At 39.5% G+C, this 25,261-nt stretch overlaps 1 protein-coding gene across 6 annotated transcripts in view; it reads right to left on the bottom strand.

Moving 5' to 3' along the window:
• Positions 1-25,196, bottom strand: part of cep290 (centrosomal protein 290) — a 58,141-nt gene extending 32,945 nt beyond the window's left edge. Inside the window, exons 1-19 of one of the 6 annotated variants that reach the window (XM_034587160.1) lie at positions 24,631-25,196; positions 23,923-24,000; positions 23,721-23,790; positions 23,593-23,638; positions 22,921-23,062; positions 22,442-22,495; positions 21,225-21,371; positions 20,749-20,931; positions 20,544-20,633; positions 7,811-7,933; positions 7,167-7,187; positions 6,886-7,009; positions 5,357-5,529; positions 4,868-5,030; positions 4,643-4,743; positions 4,489-4,555; positions 3,969-4,066; positions 2,762-2,837; positions 2,426-2,559 (exon numbers count right to left, since the gene is read on the bottom strand). In XM_034587160.1, coding sequence (XP_034443051.1) covers positions 2,426-2,559; positions 2,762-2,837; positions 3,969-4,066; positions 4,489-4,555; positions 4,643-4,743; positions 4,868-5,030; positions 5,357-5,529; positions 6,886-7,009; positions 7,167-7,187; positions 7,811-7,933; positions 20,544-20,633; positions 20,749-20,931; positions 21,225-21,371; positions 22,442-22,495; positions 22,921-23,062; positions 23,593-23,638; positions 23,721-23,790; positions 23,923-24,000; positions 24,631-24,735 — 1,995 coding nt within the window. In that variant the 5' untranslated portion in view covers positions 24,736-25,196. Of the gene's footprint in view, positions 1-2,425; positions 2,560-2,761; positions 2,838-3,968; positions 4,067-4,488; positions 4,556-4,642; positions 4,744-4,867; positions 5,031-5,356; positions 5,530-6,885; positions 7,010-7,166; positions 7,188-7,810; positions 7,934-20,543; positions 20,634-20,748; positions 20,932-21,224; positions 21,372-22,441; positions 22,496-22,920; positions 23,063-23,591; positions 23,639-23,720; positions 23,791-23,922; positions 24,001-24,630 lie in introns of all 6 variants that reach the window. The other 5 variants (XM_034587156.1, XM_034587155.1, XM_034587158.1 and 2 more) reach the window with 5 other exon arrangements.
• Positions 25,197-25,261: the final 65 nt, after the last annotated feature.

Genomic DNA, 25,261 nt, shown 5'->3' with positions numbered 1-25,261 from the left:
CACTGGGTAACGACCGAAAGAACAAGATCAAGAATGCAAGTGGCGGTAATGAGTTTAGTCTGTCAGGTGTCTGGGCTCAGCCTTAGAAATAGGGTGAGGAGGTTAGACATCCGGAGTAGCTCTGAGTAGAACCGCTGCTCCTTCACCTTGAAAGGGGACAGTTGAAGTGGTTCGGGCATCAAGTCCGGATGCCTGCTCTGTGCCTGGAAAGTATGGCTTGGGAGAGGGACGTCTGGGATACCATACTTGGACCACATAAGTGGAGGACAATAGATGGATACACATTACACAGATTTGATTGTTTTCTAACTGCATGTGTAATGTGACTGTACTAGTTCAATCAGGCCTAGGATAGAAGTTAAACTAGTTTAATTAGCTCAAGATGGGTGATACTGATATCCTTGAGATTGCAGACCCCTTGACACATTCAAGTCGGCAATGTGGGAACATTTTCATCAGCCCCCAACTGTGGCTCAAAAAAAAAGGGCTGAATGAAACTGTGGATTTGTAAATCCATAATAATTTCCCCATTCTGCTTTAATAAGGCAGACTAATGGCTTATTGGATAAAGAGGCTAGATATGTGTCATACGACTGGTACGCTCCGAATTTTTCATGGGGATGAGGATTGTGTATCTCTTTTTTCATCTCATTACAATAATATCCTTGAGGTAAATTTTTAATTGCACAAAGATGCATTTAAATGATATGCCATTATGTCAAAATGTCAACTGCCAAAACTTTAAGCTGGATAGAGAACCTGTGGAAGTTTAGTGTCACGGTTGAATATATAAACACATACTGAATGACCTGATTTTGTGTTACAGCCTAACAGTGAAAACACATTTACTGACGCTGAACAAGCTGAATTAAATAATGGGATATATACATTGTTATTAAATAAAAATAAATATCAACACTTGATGTGATGTTTTTACTAGTGTGTAATCATCTAAATTGTACCAATTGTTGTTTTTTTTTACCCTAGAATGGGCCCTTTATATTTAAATACTTAAATACACGGGAGCGGGTTCTCTCTACTGAGGACACCATTTTTTACAGTAGTCAAAACTGGACAAACTAAACACCTTTTGTCAAATAAAGGTTACCACAGGTTCTCTTTCATGTTTTGAAGGGGAGGGTGAAGTGAGGGGTATTCAGCTGCAATATGACACTTCACCACTAGATGTCACTACATTCTACACACTGAACCTTTAAAAGTCAAAGTTAAAATCAGATAGTCGTGCACTGGGTTGGGTACCACAGATATATGACACTTATCTTAGCAAAATGATGTGTGAGAAAAATATGTTTAAATTAATTCAGAGCACTAATTTCAGACTTACTTGAGATGAACATGTCAATGAAAAGAAATAAAGCAGAAAACAGTAAAAGGGCATTTTAATTTATCAAGTCTGATTAGTTGCCATAATAATTTTTTATTGTTTATCCCACAGTTTCATTCGCAATCTGAGAATCGATGCATCTGTCCATTCATCCATCCATCTATTTTCTTCCTCTTATCAAGGGCCAGGTCATGGCAGCAGACTAAGCAGTATTCCAGATGTCCCTTTCCCCAGCAAACTTTTTCAGGTCCTCGTATGGAATCCTGAGGCGTATTTATTATCCCTCCAGTGAGTTCTTGAGTGGGGTACCTGGTTTCTATTCGGCTATACTCCAACTTGCCCTGACACTTTTATGGAGGAAACTAATTTCCACCGCTTGTATTAAGGATCTTATTCTTTTGGTCAGTTTCAAAAGCTCATGACCATAAGTGAGAGTGGGAACAAAGGTTTCCTCCTAAATTGAAAGATTTGCTTTCTGGCTAAGCTCCCTATTTCCACTATTGGTCCAGTACAATGTCTGCTGATGGTGCACTCAGCTGCCTGTCTATCTCCCATTTCACCCTCCCCTGACTCGTTGACAAGACCTAGAGATTCCTTCTCATTTGGGTGTGCGGACTCTCATCCCTACTACACTTGGCTGAAAACCTAAAGGTCATGCTTTGATCAAGCCAACAAAACCACCACATAATCTGCATTGAGCAGAGATGTAATTCAGAGGTTCCTCAAAACTTTGTGTCATGTTGCATGACATCAACAGTGGGTCCAAGTACTTCGCACATCTTAATGGGACAGTGCATCATACAAAATGGCAGATAAGGTGAGACCAGACATCATGCTAGCTCTACATAAAAACAGTCTGTATGAGTGTTTAAGGACTGGGCTGCTGTGTTTGATTACCATTATGAATAGTCGCAGGACTAGACAGGTTGGGTCAAGTCCAGTTTTGAATGAGAGATAATAGCAGGTAACAGGCTTGCAAATAGAATCTGTGGTTGACTCTGCTAGAAAGGTCCAAGGAAAATATCTAAAATGGATAAATGTGATATTTAGCATTAGATGTAGTGCAAGGGACATACTTACATTAGCTACCCTTTCCAGATTGGCAATATCGATGGCACCATCAGATGGAGCTGACTCTTGATTAATCCTCATGGCTTGGAGGACGTCTTTTAGCACAGCCTCAAGATCTTGTTTCACTCTCGACAGTTCTTCCACTATAAGTTCGTACATGAATGAACAATATCAGCCACACTGTGGCCACTAGGGTATTTAATCTACCTACACATTTTTACTTTCAAAAAAGATACCCTCGAAACATATTCAAGGGTAATGTTATTACACAGACACAGTCATTGAACTGACTCAACTTTCAAAATAACCTTTTCAACTTCAGATGCATAGCAGGCCTGTACTTACATTTGACTTGAAACTGGGACTTATTGATTCCCAGCTCTTGCTCCTTTTTGCTCAGTTCTTTTTCTAGGTACTCATTCTGCAAACAAAAGTGAAATCATTAAAAATGTTAAAATTGTGATGCTCAAACATTTATAGGTCTGTTTCATATACAAGTGTACTTTGGGGGTAAAAAACTTGTTTAAGTAAGAGTAAACTCTGATGTAGCTGATTTAATATCTGATTCATTGATTGTCAAATTGCTTGTCAGTTAGTTTTATTTAAAAACTGAGATGCTCTATATCTTTTAATAAATGTCTGAGAAGCTCCCTGTTTTTCAAACCCTTAAATGTATGCAACACAGGACACTCTACTGTTTTCCTTAAAATGTAAGTGAGTTGAATGGGGGCCTCAATAGTAAACATTATGTAATTTACAATATGTTCTGCAAAAATCGATGTCAAATTGATCACTATAAGCGGTTGATAACTATAACCAAATTGTGTAACTTCTGTATGATAGTCCCAGAACTTGAGGGAAAGGTAACGGTGTTTTTTAAGATAATGGTGACATCACATTGTGCACTGACACAATGACTCGGTTTTGCTTAAACATTGATTTGCTTGAAATGACGCCACAGCATCAACACTGATCACCACATTATGATCAGTACTTTTCTTAAATAAGTAAAATCTTTCTTCATAGCTGCGCTTTCATAATTCAGCTCGCTTTCTTCCCCTCTCTCGCGCGTTGACACACACATGCACTCAAACACACAAACAGTGTCATCGGACACATCAGACTGGGAAACAACAGAATTTGCTAACTTAGGCAATGTAAAGAGAGCCGGAGGAGATGGCAGAGCGCGCTCGGTTTGGCTCGATTTGGTTGGCAGTGTGCAGACACAGACAGAAGCAGTAAATTACTGAAAGAGCTGGTAAAAACTGTAAAAAAATATAAACTTTTTTTACGGTCCAAACATGTATGAAAAGACCCGAAATGAACACTGTAAGCGTATTACTTGATCACTCTAAGTGAATTATTTAAACAGCATTTGTATATGACAATTCTGTCCTAAGCAATTTAATCCATATAAACGGTTGATCCCTATATCAGGTTTCCACTATATAAATAAAAGTAAAAGAGTAAAAACAATTGTCGATCTAATGCCCTCTGAAGTCATGGAGACACGACTATGCATGTGTGTGTGTGTTTGGAGTCAGGAGCTTACCTTGCGTCTGATCTCTTCATCTGTGTGGGAGCTGCTTTGTGGTGCCCTTCTGCTGGGCCTGATGTCTTCCTCCAGAAGTGACTTTGATGGTGCGATCCCTGCAGAAACAACAGATTGTGACTAACATATAAGAAGCAGGAAAATATTAATATGGACTAATAGTATGTCTGCTAAACCTTTCTAAAACAACTAGAAGGGCACTCAGCAAAGCAAATACCATAAGTAAGACCCAAGGTTCCTCATATGAGGCCAAATCTAAATTCACTAGATCTAGATTTTTATTCGGACCTGCATCAAATTGCCAGATTTTTTTTCATCTAGATGTAGGAATTATTCTCTGAGAAATCAAGAAGAAAGTTGAAAAATGCCCTATTTCGCAATGTTAACAAAAGTGATTAAGTGATATATCAAAATACACTCAAATAAAACTATTGATAGTAAAAATCTTGATCTCTTTTTTATTTTAGGGTAAAATTAAGGCAAAACGATGTGTTGTTTTGTTCCATGATTTGTGCATCACCTCCATCCTTCACCATGCGTCTAACTTGTTTCTTGAGTTCCAGTCTTTCCTCTTCAAGCCGTTCAATCTAGAGGTAAAAAAAAAAATCAAGCAGTGACATTAGGGGATCTAAGAAAAAAATTGTGGTTTTCTAACTACTGTAGTTCCACTTTACCTCTTTGGTTAGGACTTGGTTTTCTGCTTTGTACTGTCGTCGCCTGAGATCTTTGGCTCTCCTGAATTCTGTCAGATCCACTTCCTGCATTGGTCCAAGACCTTTAGAGTTACGAAAAAGACACAAATAAACTAAAGAACTATATATTTCACTAATCTAGGTCCATCAGTGTTGTATAAATAGATAGAAAGATGGGAACAGAAAAAGAAAGAACAAAATTCTCACCAAGTCTTTCTCTGAGATCCTCATTTTCATCAATGAGGTCATTGATTCTCATTTCAAGCTGGTTGATCTCTTTGGTCATGGCCTCTGCATCACAATCTCTCACTCTAATTTGATTCTTACACTCTTTGATCTCCGCAATGGCAGATTCCAGGCCATAAGTGCCCTGTAATACAGATATGGAGCTGTGGTTACTCGTCCTTCAAAAAGCTTGCTTGGCCTTACTTCCTTTATTTCCTTGTTTACCGACTCATACGCTTTTTGGTAATGTGATTGGACATGGTGAAAGACAAACACTTAGCTTGTACACCCAAAAAGCATGTTGATCACACCATGGTCACATAGTGATTTCAATGTTAAAAGTGAGAATGGACAAGGGGGGGAAAAAACATAAACTTTGCTTCTGGGAATTTAAGTATTAAGTAATTTGATTTGGACTAAAAACATCTTTGATGTAAGCTAAGGGGAAGGATGGGGTATCAATAGACTTACAGATTCATACTGGCTCAAGCGGTTTGAGGCCTCAATGAGTGCTTTGTCTTTTTCCTCAGCATGATCTTCTGCCAGCTTTGCGGCAAGCTCTGCTTCCACTGCTCTGGTGTCTGCGGCTTCTAGCTTAGACTTCAGCTCCTCCATCTTCCTCTGCTGTGTGGTTGAGGGTAAGCCTGGAACAAGAAAAATAAATGATTCCTTTAACTGCAGACAACAGTGACCATCTGGTGATGGCAGAATATTTTCCAATTGATCTAATTTACCTAATTACAAGCACAAGCAACGTTACAGACTCAGGCAAGCTTTAGTGCTGTTAACAGCTGCCTGCTGCAAGTGGACACTATGCCGATTAACAGTGACACTGTACCAGACAGTGAAGTTGCGGGACCGTAAAACCAAAAGAATAAACTGAAATATGCTAAAATGCTCAGTGGAGGTCAGGAAAATGCAAAGTTGGGCAATAATGCCATGACACACGTCCCTAGGAGTTATCCCTTCCTCATCACAGTCATTTAAGCTTGTTAATAGAAAAACACAGATTTCTGCAGAGAACAGAATCACAATAAGTACTCACCCACCTATGAGATATTGTGTTATATTATTTCTATCCATGTGTATACATATAAAAACAGATTTATGAGGAAAGACACACATTACCATAGAGAAATTGTTAAATTATGCTTGTAAATTCTTGTGAAACTGTAATTACTCTTTTACCTCATTATAAATCATAAAGTATCAACAATTTATCTGTTAACATTAAAATTAAATATATCAATATATATATTTTATTAATATATATATACACAAGTATTATTAGAAAATATTTAATAAAATGTTCATGAGAATTCCCAAGTTTTGTATAAAACAAAAGATATTGACTCAACGACAGCATAAAACAGAGAAGAGCATTCCATTTGAGAAGCTGAGAACAGAGAATATTTGGCAGTGTTCTCGGCTAATTCAACTGGGCAGCTCAGGATGTGGAGTGGGTCGTTCACTAACCAGGATGTCAGCGGTTCGATCCTAGTCTCCCCCCATTCTGCGTGGGCAAGACACTGAGCCCCAAATTGCCCCTTTGTGCTATGAATTATGAATCATGAGTGATAAAGAAAGTGCTGTACATAAATGCACTGTAAGAATGTCTGCGTGAATGGGTAAAAAAAAGCTGCACTGTAAAGCGCTTTGAATGGTCATGAATACTAGACTATGGCTATATACTGTAAATACAAACTATTTGTTTATCTATTTATATTTTTTCTCTATGTGACATAATTACAAATTACTGGACTTGTTCTTATTTACATTAATAGAACCAGGGGACAGAAAATTAAGTCAACAGGAGTTTAATTCTTAGACTTTCAATTCTCTCTACAAATTTGTTTGCAGTCCAAAATTGAGAAAGGACAGTCCTTAGTCAAATAATGAGTGTTATTATCATTTCAGACAGAACATTGGCTGACTTCATTACAGTTGTTTTTGGTTTAGAATGTTTTTCGGGCTGGAATATTAAGCAGGAATCCACCCACCTCTGTCTCTCTTTGTGGACGTCTTCAGGTCTTCAATGAGCAGGGTATGCTTCTCCATGTCCCCTGTGTACTGCTCCACCTGCTCGCTCAGCATCTTGATTTGGTTATCTCGCTCTTGAACAGCCTTTAGGGCAACAATTTAAAATCATGAGACTTTATGTGCGTGACTGAGCGTGGCTGTGGCACACTGAATTATTGGCACTTTCATCATTAAGGACGTTTATGAAATGGAAAAAAGGGGGATGGCTGGAGATAAGAGACAGATGACAAATGAAACTTACAGCACAGAGTTCATATATGACCTGGCCCAGGGCAGCAGAAGGAAGGACAGGTTCATAAAATGTAACAAGGCATAAAGAGAAATCAAAGAGAGTAGGAAAAAAAGACGGAGCTGGAAGAACATGAAATTACAATTACCACAGTCAGTATTCCCCTGCACTCTCATGTCATGCAGCTTTTCTTTATATGTTCAACTGTGTCATTAAAAACACTTCCTGTGATGACGCCAAGAAATAGGTCAAATAACAGTTTTTTTTTACCCATATACATGATTGGTATGTTTTATGTCAATGTCCAACTACAGCTGTTTCAAGCCCTTCAAGTCAATCAATATACAGTATATATGTATACACTCTATACACACTTCTACATCATTAACTATCTATCTATCTATCCATCTATCCATCTATCCATCTATACAAAAAAAATATATATATATATATATATCTTTATAAAATATATATACATCTATCTATCTATTTTTATAAAAAATGATAATAAATAAAATAAAAAACACATGCATGTATATATACATATACATGTATATCTTATGTATATATATATTTGTATGTATGTACTTATGTAGGGAGAAAGAAAGGGGAGAGAGGTAGAAAGAGAGAGAGCAAGAGATACAAACAAACCAGACCTGCTGCAGGGCTATAATGTTGCTTTTGTCCAAGTCCAGTTGGGCTGAACGCAGCTTTTCCCTGAGATCCCGGATCATCTGCTGGTACGCGAGAATTTCTTCATCCTTCCCAGAGAGCACCCTCTGAGGAAGAGATCAGCAGAATTGAAGGTCAACAAAAGAGCCAAACTCACTTGTGACAGTTCAAGGGCCTCAGTTATAACCGTTACGTATGTGGTGTATTTAGTTAACATGGATCATTTTGACACGTGTGTAAAACATAATGACAGGTTTACAGCTAGCGGCGCCTGGTTTCTGGACTCTCAGACTCCCTAAGTGCTATTACAATATGTTACTTGTTAGTTATCTCTTCCTGAGAATGCTCTTTGACCTGTTAGATGGAGGGGTTCCCATCTTCAAGTAGGAAGCATGTTTCGAATTAGATGCCCCTATGTATGATATCATTTTATCTCTAGTTTTGGGCGTAAACAAGTTCCCTATATGAATGCTTGTCCGGCACCGGCGACTGAGACTTCTGAATTGGCCGAGAACGTCTCCGGGTGTGCCGGTACCCGTCCTGACCTGTAACTTCTGTGTAATAAACCTTATTATACAAGCAAGAACGGTGTCCGCGGAGATTCCTTCATCATCATCTTCAACATCACTGCTGCTTAAATATACGACAAATTTGGCGTCACGAACTCTGGACGTGCTGTGGCCTGCGGCATCTCCAAGATCTTCACACACGGTGAGCATTTCTCACTTGACTGGATGCTGGTTCATTCATTGAAGCTGTTGTGTGCCTGCTGTCTGGTCACACCGTAAAGAACCTTTTCTTTTTTATGGACATGTCATGTTGTGTTGATGTTTGAAGTGAAGCTCCGTGCTAAATTTGATTTTATTTGCGTAGTGCACAACGCAAATAAAGGGGGGATTATTATAAGAGAAGATAAAAAGTGAAGAAAGGAAATAACATAAATACAAGAGATGTATTGTATGTGTAGAATAGCTTCATTGTAACGATAAGGTGAGCTAAATAACATTGTGCGAGATTAATGAAGATTGGGCCCTCAACTTCTTAACGGTAAGACATGTGTAGATTAGTCACTGCGTGACAGTTGGCTTTGACATAGTCAGGAATTGAGTTAAAAAGAGAAAATTGGGATAATCCTGGATCCAGGAAATTTGAATAAATAAATGTAAACAGTGATAAGGGACAGAGTAATGAGAGAGAAATAGGATCAAAGAGATGATCAGGGAAAGACGCCGCAGAATCTGGATATAGAAGCCCTCAGGAAGAGGAGCTGTTAGAATGGGCCGCAAAACCTCACCACAGGTCAGTTTAATAAACTGGAGATTGTAGAATTAAAAATTCGATTGTATGTTCTCACTCTGAACATTTGTTGACGAACAGTGTTTGGTGCAGCCTCTCATCGAATATTTGCATCTCATAGGTAGCATAAATTTAAAAGAATAAGAAAGAAAAGTGCGCGGCAAAAAGCATGCTATAGGAATGTATGGTATGAATGAGTTGTTTTGGGGAATATAAGATGAGTGCTGTTTGTGTTTTTGGGTTGAATTTGCAGTGTTTTTCATTGTGTGGCAATGTGTGTGCGTTCATGAACAGGGAGACATCTCCCAGCCGTATCCTGGTGTGTGTGTGAAGCGTGGTCACTACTGTGTTCCAGCTGTGTGTGACAAACTGCAGCAGGGGTTGGTCTATGTGGTTTAGGTTAATAAATAAGATTTTATGATTGAATAAACATATATAGGTTGTGGTTGATAACGGGAAATTTGATAACTTATAAGGAAAGATATTTTGCTTTCTGTATTAAATAAAACAATGAGCCTCTTCCAGAGGACGTAATGAATTATGTGGGTCTAGTTTTCCCTCCCTCCACTCGCCCCCACCTTCCCCATGTTTTTCTTCGGATCTCTCCTCGGCTCCCCTGAAAGAATTCAGAAAGGGGGGTTGTAAATTTTCTAAAACATGAGTACAGCGACATGAGGAGAGACTTTCATGCTCTCACCTCTGTGATTAACACCCTCCTGTGAGACGCAGGGGCAGAGTCACAAAGTTTAAAAAAAACAACAGAAAAACAATTCTTTAATGGGGTTTAGTTTAAGCTAAAAAAGACAGTTTGTTTGTTTGTTTGTGGGACAGCGAGATTGTGCAGACAGTATTAGGAAATAATATTGTTTGTTTGATTCAGCTAGATTGGATATGTTTGTAGTTCTAAAAATTCTTTAACCGCTAAAACTTTTTGTTTCATTTGGTTTTCATTAAATTCTACAATGCTTAGTTAGGGGTTTAATTTGGGAACAAATTGAGTTTAATTTGACATTTTGGACTTTAAATACTGGATAATGATAATTTGGATAGAAGGAGAGATAGTTAGAATTTAGTTTTAAGGTGATAACGAGAGGAAATTGGTTGCATTGACTAGAGAATGCACATATGCTGGTATCAAGAGTGTGAACATCTACACTACGGGCTGGTATAAATAAGAATAACATATCTGTTTTTCCTCACTGGGACTGACACATGTGCTGTGTGCAGGCCGAGAGTCATACAGATATATATTGGTTTATGAAAGGACTGTTGAGTTATTAATACAGCCGTGAATAAATAATAAACTATTGAGAACTTTAAAGATATTATTAGAGTGAAATAAACTAAATTATATATTGATGATGCATGGTATGGGATTATTACTGGTATTTAAAGGAGAAAAACATCTATTGACCTAAATGCTGGCAGATAACGTGTGCAAATGTGTGCAAATCATACTGAATCGCTTATGATGCTATTCAAAAGACCTAATGGGTTCATAAGATACTAAATCATTGCCTGTTTCTTTTCCCTTATCCATTTACGGTGAGTGGGAATTGAGGCCGGTGCATCACACAGATTGAGGCTTGCTGACGTCTGCGTGTGCTGCTCCTGTCTCCAGTCTGATCAAGGCCGGTACAGTTTATCCAAAAATAAATAAATAAATAAATAAATAAATAAATAAAGGGCTTGGCAACGGACTGACCAGTTAATGCATTTAACTAATTAATAGAATATGATTGTTTGGTCTAAACTCTGCTGTCAGTTGCAGATGTAAGTTTTATTGTTTGTGCGTGGCTTATTCTGATCTGTGCTGTGTTGGAGATTCACTATTGTGACTGTTTGATGATTTGAGGTGAATATTGGTTGATAATTAGGTGATTGTCTTCCTGCGACTAAGAGCACATTTGGTGACAGTCAGTCACTTGTGGGAGTGCGTGATCTTTTTGTCAAATATTATAAAGCAGACTTTGGGTTGTGCTATTACATCAATGAGCTTTTGATTCCTTTGGAGTTGGCAAATCAATTTCATTTCTATTATTGGCTGTGGTGTCTTAATGGTTTTAATACATGAATTGATTGATTTGTTAATTGTTTGATTGTTTGATTGGTTAGTTAATTGGTTGATTGGTTAATTGGTTGATTGATTGAAAAAAAAAAAAAAAAGAGGGGAGATAAGTAATCTAAATAGCTTTAAGTAGTTTTAATCTTAGCAATTACTTTTTAATTTACAATAAGGGAACATAAGGAAGCCGTTACAATGTGGAAAAAGGGCACTAAAAGTCCAAAAGTAACTACTCCTGTTGATGTAGTACAGAAGAATAATCCTTTAGTTAAAGGCATCGCAAACATTGCAAAAATATCGGAAAAATGGCATAAATTCTGGCCTGAAATTGACCAACCATGGCCAGTAGAGGGGACTCTTAACCCAGATGTAATTATAATAATGGAGGTACTTGTGTCCACATACAAGGAAGAGAAGGAAAAGATGGAAAATGAGAAGGTGGACAAGGAAAAGATGGAAAATGAGAAGGTGGACAAGGAAAAGATGGAAAATGAGAAGGTAGACAAGGAAAGGATGGAAAATGAGAAGGTGGAGAAGGAAAGGATGGAAAAGAGAGGAGATGATACCAATAATGACAGTGAGAATGGAGACAGCGATGAAGATTTGGAGACCAGGACTCCTTCATCTTCAAGAAGGTTTTGTCCTGCGACATCCAGTACTGAAATAAAAGAGGACTTACGGAGGACTTTAAGAGAGGTCGAAAGAAGTATGGACCGATGCTCCTATGACTTGGGAAAAACTAGTAATCCAGAAAGACAAAGAACACTGGTGAACCAGTTAGAGGAGTTGCAGATACGGAAGGAAGAGCTGCAGAAAGAAGGCATGAAAAATGCATTGCGCTCAAGAAAACAGTTGACACTCAAGAAGATGTTTCCAGTGGTCATCCGAGGGCAGAGTTTGGAGTATAAGCCTTGGCAGAGTACAGATATGTCAAACATACTTGAGAAGTTACCTACTCTTCAAGATGGAGCACATTATTGGATTTCGAAGTTGGAAGAGATTATGGTGGGAGAACAACCTGCCACTGGAGATATTAAGAGACTCTTGGCTAATCTCCTTGGAGTTCATGCTATGGGAGATATTCTACAGAAAGCTGGACTTAATCGATATGTGGGAACTGCTGTGAATGATTCAGAGCTGTTTTCTGCAAATAGAGGTCGAGCGTGGAGAGCGCTGAAAGAGACATTTCCGACAAATGTACATCCTGACAACATTTTTATTGAACCACTGGGACAGGAAGAAAACCCGAGGGCCTATGTGTCGAGAGCTCATCAAGTGTGGAGAAATATCACAGGAAATGACCCGGATTTGAATCAAATGGAGCAGTCAATTTTGCGAGCCAGAATACAGAAGGGGTTGCCCCTATCAGTGAGGAGCAAACTGGCAGAGGTGGTTGGTCTTGGAAGCATGGCAAAGGGTGTCTATACGGATCATATAGCCCATCAAGTGGTGCTGTATAGGAAAAAGGAACATGACCAGAAAGATCAGGACCAAGAGACCCTCAGAAAACTCAATCAAATACAACTGGTGGATAATAAGAAGATGGAGAAGAAGCAGGCTCTGGTTATACAGAATCAGGCTCCACTAAATCAACCATTACCACAACTACAGCCGAACCAGGTTCAGCTCCAATCGTTCCAGCCATCATCGGTGGTTCCAGTCGTCTCCTACCCACAGCCAACTTTTGGTCAAGCGCAGACTTGGAGAGGAAGGGATCAAGGAAATTTCGGAAGAGGAAGAGGAGGAAGGTTTAATCAAAATTTTCAACAGCGTTCAGAAGAATGTTATAATTGTGGACAATTAGGCCACTTTGCCCGTGAGTGCAACAACTTCAGAGGGAATTTCAGAGGGAATTTCAGAGGGAACTCCAGAGGAAACTTCAGAGGAGGATTCAGGGGCCAATCAGGGCCACCCAGGGGACCGGTGAACCCTTACAGAGGCCCGGAACCAGGATTCTAGAGATGCCCTGAAGACTCGAAAGGGGGGTGTCAGCTGATAGTGTCAGGGCCGGAGAGAGATCCAACAATAGAGGTGAAAATAAATAATCGACCATTGGAAGTGATGGTGGATAGCGGAGCTGCTTTTACCTGTATTCAGCCTGAAGATGCTATACATCTCCCCATGTCCGGTCAATTGATTCGGACAATCGGGTTTGAGGGAGTGAAACAGCTGATTCCTCTCACAGAACCAATTGAGCTCAGTTATAAAAATCGGAAGATTACAATACCCATATTGGTATCAGAACATACACCTATTGCACTTTTGGGAAGAGATGCTTTGTGTAGATTGAAGTGTACAATAAAGTTTACACCAGACGGCTGTCTGGTGGAAGTGCCAAATGATATTTTTCACCAATCATTGATGACAACGGAGACTGAAGCTTCTTCAGTATTTTGGATCGGAAGTCTTAATGCAGATTTTTTGGAGCCAGCTAAATTGTGGGAGAAGTTTATCATTGCCAATATGCCTGATGCGAAGCTTCCAGAGTATCCATTTCACTGCACGCTCAAGTATTTCAATAATGATGCCCAACCAAACACAGAGGAATGGTTGAGTCGTCAACCAAAGCAAGTTCAACTCAGTTCGGGCTGTATAATTTTGGGACCACAAGGAGCAGCTATGAAGATACACAGAGATGACCATTTGGATAAAGAGTTTGATATCGAGAAGAGTGTGCCACATGTGACCTTGTTGGTGTGTGAAGAATATACGCAGAAGCATATAGGAGAAATGATGGCAGAAGCAGAAGAAGCTGTTTTTATACCGGTAAAAGAGAATCTTGCCATCTGGAGGAGTGAGGATCAGAGATTCATTAAGATTATGATCTCTGCTCAAGGACAAGGAAAGCCACAAACTGTGCGGATGACACATGAGTCAATTTGCAGTGCTAAGATGGACTCAGACTTAATGAGAGAAGAGATGCTGCGACAAGTTCCAGAATGTTTGTGGTCTCGGCATAGTACCGATACTGGACTTGTGAAGTCAGCCCAACCAGTGAGAGCTGAACTCCGACCAGGAGTCAAACCTCCTTGGAAGAACCAGTATCCACTGAAGGAAGAGGCAATCCGAGGAATTGAACCACAGATTGAAGGACTTTTGAAAGCAGGTGTTCTGAAGATAACACAGAATCCCCAGAGTAACACGCCTTTGTTGCCTGTAAAGAAGCCAGATGATTCATATCGCTTGGTACATGATTTGAGAGCGGTGAATGAAGTGATAGCTGATTTTCCAGCAGAAGTGCCTGATCCACATACTTTGTTAGCCCAAATTCCTCCAGATGCGACACATTTCACAGTGTTAGATTTATGTGGTGCGTTTTTCAGTGTTCCACTTAGTATAGAAAGTCAAGGCTTATTTGGGTTCACGTACAATGGACATTTTTATGAGTATAAGTAACAGTAAAGATAACAATTTAAAGATTTGGATAAACTGATCTGAGTAGTCCTAATATGAACTTCATGCGAAGGAACTATGGTGACACAGCACTAAGCCAAGTACAAGTGTGGATGAAAGAATGTGGGTTTCCAACTGGGGGAAGTTTTAGTACAAGACAGCTGAAACAGCTGAGACTGAAGCTAGAGGAGAAAGAAAAAGTAAGTCAGGCCAGAAATGTAAATCTTACATTTCAGGCAGATAGGAAGGTATGTGGAATGTGGTTAGAAGATAGCCATGGTAGAGTTCTAGTTCTGTTAGGGACATCACCATTAAGGAAGTATACGTTAATTAATGACAACGGAGACTGAAGGTTGAGGGAGATTGTAGTCTTTATGTATATAGGCCTCAACAGGAAGATCAAGGTGATTATAGGTGTTCTTTTTATGATCCACGTTTTGGGAGTGAGCGGTCCGAGTTGGGATTTAGAGTTCGTATAGTGTCTCTAGTGATAATAGGTGAGAATAAGAATATAGACCTCCAAGATGTTGGGGAAACAAGAGAATTGACGACGATGACATCAACTCCCCAGACGAAAGCTGGGAAAATGGAAGGGAAATCTACCCTTTTAGTGTTAAAAGTTATTGAAGGTATAAATGTATCGCATTTAACTACAGTGGCGCCTCAGATGATTTCTATAACGCCACCTCCTTTGAATACTGTGATCAGAGTTAAGTTAGGAGGAACAGCTTACCTTCCTTGTCGATGTGGAAGGTGGAATGTTGGTAGTAACATTCCTCCCAAGTGGGAAAATAGTCGTGGTGAAGATGTGTTGTTGACAAGACCTGAAGTTGATATTGTGCCTCGTGATCAAAGGAAGTATGTTTTGTATAATGACATGAGGTGGTTGAAAATTAAAGATGATTGTTCACTTGTCCTGCGTAAAGTTACATGGGAAGACCAAGGGGAATACATGTGTACTTATTTAGAACCGGAGTTTAAATTTGTTCCATATCAAAATTATTGGATAAAAGGTCATATAACTCGTAAAGTGACACTCATGATAAAAGATTTGAGTCCTATTGGAGTTTTCACGGTTACTAAAGGGGTTCAGGAACAATTTACCACAGTAATCACTCCAAGGCTGAATAGTACACAGATGAAGCTTGTTACTTTAGCTCCAGAAACAACTAAGAGTGTTCATACATCAACTCAGGCTACTACTCTAGCTATGACTTTGAAGGGGATGAATACTACAACAGTGACGACATCTTTGACGTCTACGACATTTGTAAATGTGACGCAGACATTTGACATGACACCTTTGACATTTAAGGATGTGGTTAATATAACCCAGAAGCTAATGTTAAAGATAGAGCCTAGGGTGAACAGTAGTAATGAGATTGTTGAAGTTAGAGAACAGATGATGGAAGAGAATGATGCAGATTCATCTGTGACAGCTCAGAGGACTATTTCAGACGTAGATAATTACTTTTTTGACTCTGATCAGACACCAGAACATATGACTGATCAATACCATACATTACAAAAGAGAGAAACTAAATGGAAGGCGTTTGGGTTTGATCCTTCAGTATTACAAATTGCAGACCCATGGGCAAGTAGGAACTTATGGTTCCAGCAATTAACGCATTCCGTAAGATCGGTTACGAATTGGAATGGTCCATGTGTGGTAAAGATTCCATCGCCGAACTCATGGCCTTCAATTTTAGAAACTGTACCAGACCCACTAACCGCTATATGCCAAAGTTATGCACTATCGTGGCTGTTGTATCAGCAGCAGTCAGCAGAAGATATAGTGATGGCTTTGTCAGTACATCTGTTTAAGTCTAGATTTACTTGTTCTTGGTTGGGGGAATTACCATATGTAAATTTACTTGATCAGCATGAAAATATCAAAACGGCGGTCCCTGATATAATGGAAGTGACATCAGTGAGAGCTACCAGCTGTTTTTGTTCAAATAATACTCATGATGGGCCGGGAATGTTTATGGGGATATCAGATTGTGACGAATATATGATGGACTTGGGTAAGCGTGGACATAAGATGAGTAATGATTCGTATGAAGTAACTTTTGATGTACCACATCAGAGACAGAATATAACTTTAAGGGTGCAGATCCAAAGTTTGCCTGGGAATGTGACTATAGGGAATTTCAAGGATATTTGGTGGGTTTGTGGTGATAAGGCATATATATTTCTACCGTATGGGTGGACAGGATGCTGTTATATGGCAACGTTGAAACTCCCATATGAGGTTTTTACTATGCAGAAGGGAAAAGGGCCAGATGAGGTCCAATCTAATGTCGTTTCCGGAAGTAGGAAGAAACGGGAGATGGCACAGTTTAACAATTTGGAATCATACCATTGGAGAATCAGTTTAGCAGAGAAGTGGGCTATAGGATTATTTCCATGGTATGGGGTGACATTCTTGGCAGATCACATTGATAATATTACCTACACCCTACAGGGTTTTGCAAACGCAACCATAAAAGGTTTTGAATATTTGTCAAATACTGAGAAAAGCCACAGACTGACGTTGCTAAAACATGACATGGCTCTAGACTATATTTTGGCCAAACAAGGTGGCCTATGTGTGGCTTTGAACTTAACTGGGAATGCGTGCTATACTTTGATTCCTGATAGTTCTGATAATATGACTAGTGTTATAGATGCATTGAAGCTTATAAGGGATGCGTTTGGCCCGTCGGAAAACGCTGGATGGTCTGCAAATGCTTGGTTGCAAGACAAATTAGGGCCAGTAGGAGCAGTGTTAGTTCAGGTTTTGGCAGCACTTGTTCTAACGTTGAGTGTGATGTTTTGTTTTTGTACGCTGTTGTTGACCTTTGCGAAGGTTATGATATTGAGATGGGTTGGAGTTGTGATGCCCGGTGATCAAACTCAGATGCCATTATTATTTGGTGCTGACACGGACCTTGATGAGGACGACGTGATAAGGGTGGATGTATATCCATTTTGAATATCTGATGTTATTATAATCCTAACATTTACCTCTGTTATTGCTTAGTTATTTTGTAGTTTCTTCTTATATTAGTGGTGTGTGTACAGGGGGGAAATGGACAATATGACTTATAATTTCACATTTACTGATAGAGTGTTAATCTATATTTGATGTTTAATTTGTATCTGTTTTGTATGCAAAAGATACTGGTTTTCTTTTCTTTCATTCTAGAACATATTGGGGGAAGACCACTGTGAGGGTGGTTGATTGTTCAGGGACTCCGATGTGTTGAATGGATTCAGACACTTCAAACAGAACAATACGAATGGATTGAAGGACTCTGAACAAGGACGTATGATACGATATCCAGATTCAACACGTCATCGATACTACAACTGAGAATCAATGCTGCTGAGAAACTACAGTGTTATACATTCTTATGTTTTCTCTTATATATACGCATGAATAATATTAAAATTGAATTATATTCTCTGTGTGTTAATTGCTAGGAAAATGATGTTTTCTGTTATTGGGTAAATATACTGGGACCTCAGATGTTTTCTTTTTCTTGGTGTTTAGGGATAGAGGGGCTAGGCAGGAAAAGGTCCGTTGGAAGGTGCGATGGGTCGACCAGCCTGACTTTGGACATTTGTTTTGTTTTGATTTGCTGAGGGTTCCATATGTATTTGCTTAAATCATTTCCTTGCACAATTTGCTAAAATTCCTAATTTCATTGGTATGGAGTACTATGTATGGTCGCCTAGGCAGAGGGGCCGTGAGAGAATTTTCCCGTCTAGTTTGTTTGATGGATATTTCAGGAAAGATAGCTGCCTGATGGGTTTTTCACTCTCACTTTTACGCTCCATACAGTTGCTTTATTATTACAATTATGTTACAGGACGGATTGTTATTTTTGTCATGATTATACACCTGTATGTTTTATTCTTTTGTTCTTTCGAGACTTTGTGAAGTCTCGAAGGGGGGAAATATGTGGTGTATTTAGTTAACATGGATCATTTTGACACGTGTGTAAAACATAATGACAGGTTTACAGCTAGCGGCGCCTGGTTTCTGGACTCTCAGACTCCCTAAGTGCTATTACAATATGTTACTTGTTAGTTATCTCTTCCTGAGAATGCTCTTTGACCTGTTAGATGGAGGGGTTCCCATCTTCAAGTAGGAAGCATGTTTCGAATTAGATGCCCCTATGTATGATATCATTTTATCTCTAGTTTTGGGCGTAAACAAGTTCCCTATATGAATGCTTGTCCGGCACCGGCGACTGAGACTTCTGAATTGGCCGAGAACGTCTCCGGGTGTGCCGGTACCCGTCCTGACCTGTAACTTCTGTGTAATAAACCTTATTATACAAGCAAGAACGGTGTCCGCGGAGATTCCTTCATCATCATCTTCAACATCACTGCTGCTTAAATATACGACACGTACGCACAAAACAGGCCTGCAACATGCGCACGCCACTTCTCATGCAAACGTTGGGATTTATAAAATATAAAATTTGCGCATTTCAGAGCCAAGTCATTAATAGTTTTTAATAATATCTTCTAACACTGTGCGTGTATAATTACGGATGAGTGTGTGTAAAGTTGATGCAGTGAATGTGACTGTGCCATCAGGTCCACAGAGTGCACAGAGCGCACTGGAGATTACTCACAAAAATAAAGAAGAACTATTCACTTTCAAACTTCTGTTTCAAAATCCTACCCGAGTGGAGGTTAGGATCCACTGATGTGTGACGTAACCGGTCCGATTGCTCTAAATATATAAATACTGCGGTGACACTGCACGATGGATGCACGCACATGGAAGAATGAGGAGGAAACAAGGGTTCGATGACTGATCAGCTGATATACAATCTATAGATCTATGATCTTGGATCTTTGTGCTGAACTGAGTCCAGTATTAGATCGACCGACGGAACCGAATCATCCCAGTACAAACACAAGCATATAAATAAAATCCTGTTAAATTTTATAGATTTAGGACATCACAGCTGTCTCTGAATTTAATAATCCTTCAGTTTTGGATGATTAAAATATGAACAGCTGATACAACAAGTTCCCTCACATTCTGACAGTGTGAAGCGATTCTTTTTTTGCCTCCACCTTTGAATTAGATCTTTTTATATTTCAGGCTCCGTTCTTTCTATCGCGTTGAGTGAGCATTCAATGAATGAATGGATATATATAACTCAATAGAAAATATCATGAGTGCCAGTTCGTGGGTTAATTTATAAAGTTGAAGTGTCGAGACGTCAACAGTCATGTATATGGTGACGCAATGTCGTGGCTCTACAGTGGCTCTAGTCCATGGAAAAGCAAACTGGTTCTTAAAAGGTTTGCAGGTTGAACCAGCATTAGCACCAGCCCAGCACTAGCACTGTGTTCACTTTAGTAAAAAGGGATATGTGTGAAGGTGACGTTTGAACGGATATTGCAAAGAAAACACACAGAGATGGAAAAGTACAAAGTGTCCTCTCCCTTATCTTAGTATCCAAAGTAGTATCTTTCTGGTTTACACCGTGACTGCATTGACACAATTGCAGGCAGTGTTTGCTCACTCTGAATCTGTATACACAATGTATTGGCCTTAGGGGACTTCACTCACTAGGGAAAAACCATCACCCAGATAGTTCCTTAAGCTTCAGAAAACCCCTTCCCAGTGAGGTTTGTTACACAGGAACTACAGTAAGACCCTGATTTCCTGGTTGAAAAGCATAAAATGTTGATTAAAAGATCTCTGGGATTCTTTCATGAGTTCCTGCCATCCGGCCTTTTTAATATACTTAGCTCCTCTGTTATAACATGTATGGTTTACGTACACCTGGCTTAAAGAGATTGTTTTCTATAATATTGTAAGGGCTCTACAGTGTGTTGTGATAATGTATGTTGTGATCTGGTGCTACATAAGTAAAAGTGAATTGAATTAGAAAAACATAAAAGATGTGCGATATTGGGAGCTGTAGACATTTCTTAATGACACCCACCTTCCACTCTTCCACTTTGGCATTAACTGCAGCCATAATTGGGTCATCCTCCTCAGTCATGGCATGGATCTTATCTGTTAACTCCCTGACCTGCATAGGAAACACACAAAAAGATGGGATTCCCACACACACATACACACCCACAGATTTAGGGTGGTCACCTAATACAGAACAAAAAAAGTAATTTATTGAAAAGGGTCTTTACTTGAAGCTTTGCATGATCCCTCTCTTTCCTGAGCTGGTCCACGATGGAGTCGGTCTGCTGCACAACAATCTTCATCTTGTTGTACTCGTCTGTCATCGTCTCCATCTCCCTCACCGACTCTTCCAGACTTTTCTGCATCTGCTCATTCTGTGTCTTTAGGTACAAGTTTTCATCCTCTACTCGCTAATGGACACAAAGAATAAGATAAAGGATAACTTGATTTGTAGATGCATAACTTTGCATACTGCAAATCAGTCGCACAAAGAGCATGTCTTGAAAACAGATGAACGCCAAATAGACGGAAAAAAACATTATTAAAATGTATTATTATTCATTGATTTATTATTAAAATAAAATAGACCTATCTTGCATGTTTTTTGGAACTACACCGATTCTGGATTCCACAAAGACTCAAGCATAGTAATATTACAAGACCTGACTCATCCACCAGTTGTTAAAAATTGATATCCAAGTACCTGAAGGTCTTCTAAGCACTGGTAGAGCTGGCGATTGGCAGAGTTGAGCTTTCTCTGAGTCTCAGCGCTCTCGTCTCTGGAAGGGACAGACTCTTTCTGCTCCAGCTCTCCACGATAGAAGTCCACATCCTGGTGGAGCTGCTCGTTCTGTGTGGTGGTACAGTAAGGACACGATTACTCTCAGACAAGAAACTGGATCCAATGCCCCTGTGGTCGTACAGTAATCTAAACATACTATGATTTAGATATTGGTATGCAACAAAATGCAAAATTCTGAATATCTTGGAGATTTGGACCATTCATTTGACAAAACAAGCTATTTTTTGAAGATGCCATCTTGGCCTTCGTCATCTTGTCAGAAGCTATTAGTCTATTAATCAAGGAAACATTAGCCGGACTGAAATATGATAGGAATAATAATTTGTTTCAGCTCTCATTATATTCAATCTATTAGATACTACACACTTAAATTAATATCCATCAGTCAAAAAATCTGGTTTTAGATTTACTGTGTACCTGCCCAAGGAGTGCAGATAGAAAATTAGCTGATAGCTAAATCAGGCCAGTGGCCTTTGGATGAGAACAGTGAAATGTCTCACTTGTACAGTATTTGTATTTTTTGACAAACCTTCAATTCAAATGTTTCTATACATTTCAAATGGACTAACTATGAAATCTACTGTCACTGTAAACTGGGGCATGAGGAAACTACACACAACTACAACTACATTCATGTTACTCTTAATACATGCACACTGGCATAGAATTTTATAAAACATCTACTGCATACAAGTGAAACACTGACCTATTTGCTGTTTGTCTTATGTTCATACTTAACTCTATGCTTTGAATCTAATCTTATCTCATTTGACACATGTTTTCAACCTGTCTGACAGTCTCCCCTGGTCCCCTTAAACTCTCCCTGACCTTTTCCAGAGGGCTATAGAATTCTGTGGCTTGTGAATAACTGAAACCAAGTACTATGTAACGACACCACCTATATTTCTTACCTTCTTCTTAAGCCTTTTAATCTACCCCAATGGAATAGAAAGAGATGAGAAAAGATGATGGATTTTGAGAAGGCATTAACGTGAACAAACAATGGTAGGTAAAGAATGAATAGGTTACACTATGTATTGAGTGAGGCTGAGATGATGAATGGAGAGATTGTTTCAGAAAGATTTAAGATGTGTATGATGCAGTGCCAGCTAACATACCTCTCTTTTCAGCTTCCTGGCCTCGTCCTCAGCCTCCTCTGCTCGCACGAGCAACTGGAACAAATAAGAAAAAGGGTAAAAAATACATCAACACATCAGAATGTCACCACACTAGATGCATATTTAACAGCTGTTGCACCCATTTGAACTGGGAGTATTAACCTAATCATTGGAAACTGACCATAATGAACAATGTCTAGTAAGATTAGTGCACTTATTAGTCAAATAACTGCAATGTTATAAATACATGAGCCTCTAATTTTATTAAAATCAGTATCTTATCAAAAATATATTCTAAAAATATATAAGTAATACAATTATGTTCAGTTGAATATAACCCAATGGCACTAACTCTTTCTACAAACACCACAAAGCAACAACAACAAAAATCGAATTCACAGATGTAGGTCACCCAAGGACTCAGCAACAAATCCATGGTCTAACACTAAACAAGGGACTTGTGGGTAACATGCTCATACCTCCTCGCTGGTTTTCTTCTCTTTGACCATTTCTTTATTCAACTGGATCAAGTCGTTCTCCTTTTGTGCCAGCTGGGTCTCGAGCTGCCGAATCTCATCTCTCAGAAAGCGGGTGTCTGGCCCGGTGCCGGAGTGCTGAGCCGTATGGACGGGAGACAAGACATTATAAACACCCAAACAACCCCCCCCAAGAAACCTCTTAGTCTCACCTCCATCTGTTTACCATGATACCACATGCAAACACTATCATTTGCAGTGTCTTTAACGAGAATTAACTTTTTTCGTTGCAAAGCAAATCAAATCACGGAAAGGCAAATTCTGATGATATACAAACCTTAATTACCAAGCAGAAACTAGACGTAATGGCTGTGAGCACACAAGGAATTAGCTATAATCTTCTTATGTGCTGTCTTATAGTCACCACAACCAATCCCATTGAGGCCAGGGTTACACAATATGACTGGCTAAAAGATTTGTCACTGTTGCCGGAAGTAAAGCAGCACGAAGTGTGATTACAAATTAATGTGTTCTCTTTTCAAATGTATAATGGGGGGTGGCATTCATCCTCAGTGGCTCAATGAATAACGTAGATTGTGTAACATGCTAAATGCAAACATACATTTTACAGAGAAACAAAACCGGCAGGCAGAAAGACATGTGTGGTGTGTTACCTTGCGCTCTTTTTCCAGCCTGAACACCTTGGCATGGAGTTCAGTTACTATAGTGCAGAAGTCACAGTCAATAATGTATCTTAGGTTAATTAAACAAATGAAACATTTTGACTTTCTGTGTGCACTGACCAGTTTTAGCATGGTCTACCCCGGCGTCTTCGAGGAATTGGACAGAAACGGCAAGTTCCCCATTCTTCATCTTAACAGGCAGAGTGAGAGAAAGTCACTGGGTCAAACTTATATTATTGCTCCTTGAGATACATATGCATGCAAGGATGGTTGTTGATATACATGGTGTAGATCGATATATGGCAATAACCAAATTAAACACCTTGAGTATGGCCTGAAACATTTGAAGGAGATGAAGAATGGTCTCAGGACTTTTATTCTTCAGCTGCCAGTCTTGTGTCTGTGAAGGAAAACATTTGTTAGATTTTTTTAATTGATTGATTTTTTGTTATTATTGTGTGATGCACATTATGTGCCCAGCCTAAAACAGACACCATTATCCAGGAAAAGAAAAAGGGAAATATAGAAGAAAAAAAAAGAAACCAGAGAATCAGCATCTAAGATTTAGAGAAAAAGGGTAGCAAACGTTTAAGCATTTCAATTAAACAACCATTCCATTCATCATCAGTGCACCAGATCATATCTGGATAGTCAAATGTAGAGAGCTTAGACCAAAACGTGACAGTGTTTCATGGACTCATTGAAGTTTAGATGACAGACAGCACTCACATTTCTCATATGCAATAACCTCAAGGATGGCTTTATGCAGATGTAAGGCTGCTGTGTGACACATCCAGGTCAACAGTGACCACAGATGGAGGGGACAGGTCAAACCCAAACTATCTGATGGATCTATCTTGCAAGGAGGAATGAGATAGAACCCCCTGCACAGTGATATGGGGTTGGCAGGATCGTGGTCTTTATTTGAGCAACAGGTCATAGCATGTTTGAGAAGCATGTGCAGTTTAGGGTTAATCCGAGGAGAAGTGTGATGTGAAATTACAACTCGTGTGGAAGTGTGGACTGTTACCATAATGAACATGTCGAAGACCTCGTCCACCTGGTCTTTACCACAGTCAAGGAGGGTCGCGGGGTCAATTCCCGTCACTTTGTCCCACTCAAGAGCAGCTGACATCTTGGTCCCAGCGTGTTTGTACAGATTTAACCCAACAAGTGAGCACACAGCTCGGAGCTAACTACAAGATGTAGCTGTTAGCTGGTTAGCTAGTAAGGGCACATAGACCGTCTGCGTCTGGGAGCTGAGGCTCCACATAAATGTGGGACGATGTTCAACGTTAAACACATTGTTCCAGAACATGTCACGAGAAGTTCAGCGATAAAGCAACTCCGCTCGTTTCCATAAATAGCCTAAATAACATTTAAACGTTACAACCCGAGCGCCTAATGTACTGTATGCTGGCTCTGTAAGATAAGGTTAACACAACCGACGGAGGCTTTAGGCTACAGATAGAAAAAACATTAAAAAAAAAAACTACTGTAAACATCCATCCCGACTCTTCCATGCAGTGAGGGGAAAGCTCAAACCGTGGTAGCGGTAGCTCGTGGAGGCACTTCCGGTGTCAACAGAAGCTGCCACTGATCCGTAAAAGCGGCTGCATTTGATGCCACACTGTTTAAAGGCAGCTGCCGTTATTGTCACA

The sequence above is a fragment of the Hippoglossus hippoglossus genome, chromosome 6 (assembly GCF_009819705.1).
Source record: "Hippoglossus hippoglossus isolate fHipHip1 chromosome 6, fHipHip1.pri, whole genome shotgun sequence".
NCBI classification, from domain to species: Eukaryota; Metazoa; Chordata; class Actinopteri; order Pleuronectiformes; family Pleuronectidae; genus Hippoglossus; species Hippoglossus hippoglossus.
This window is presented reverse-complemented; position numbering and strand designations above follow the sequence as displayed.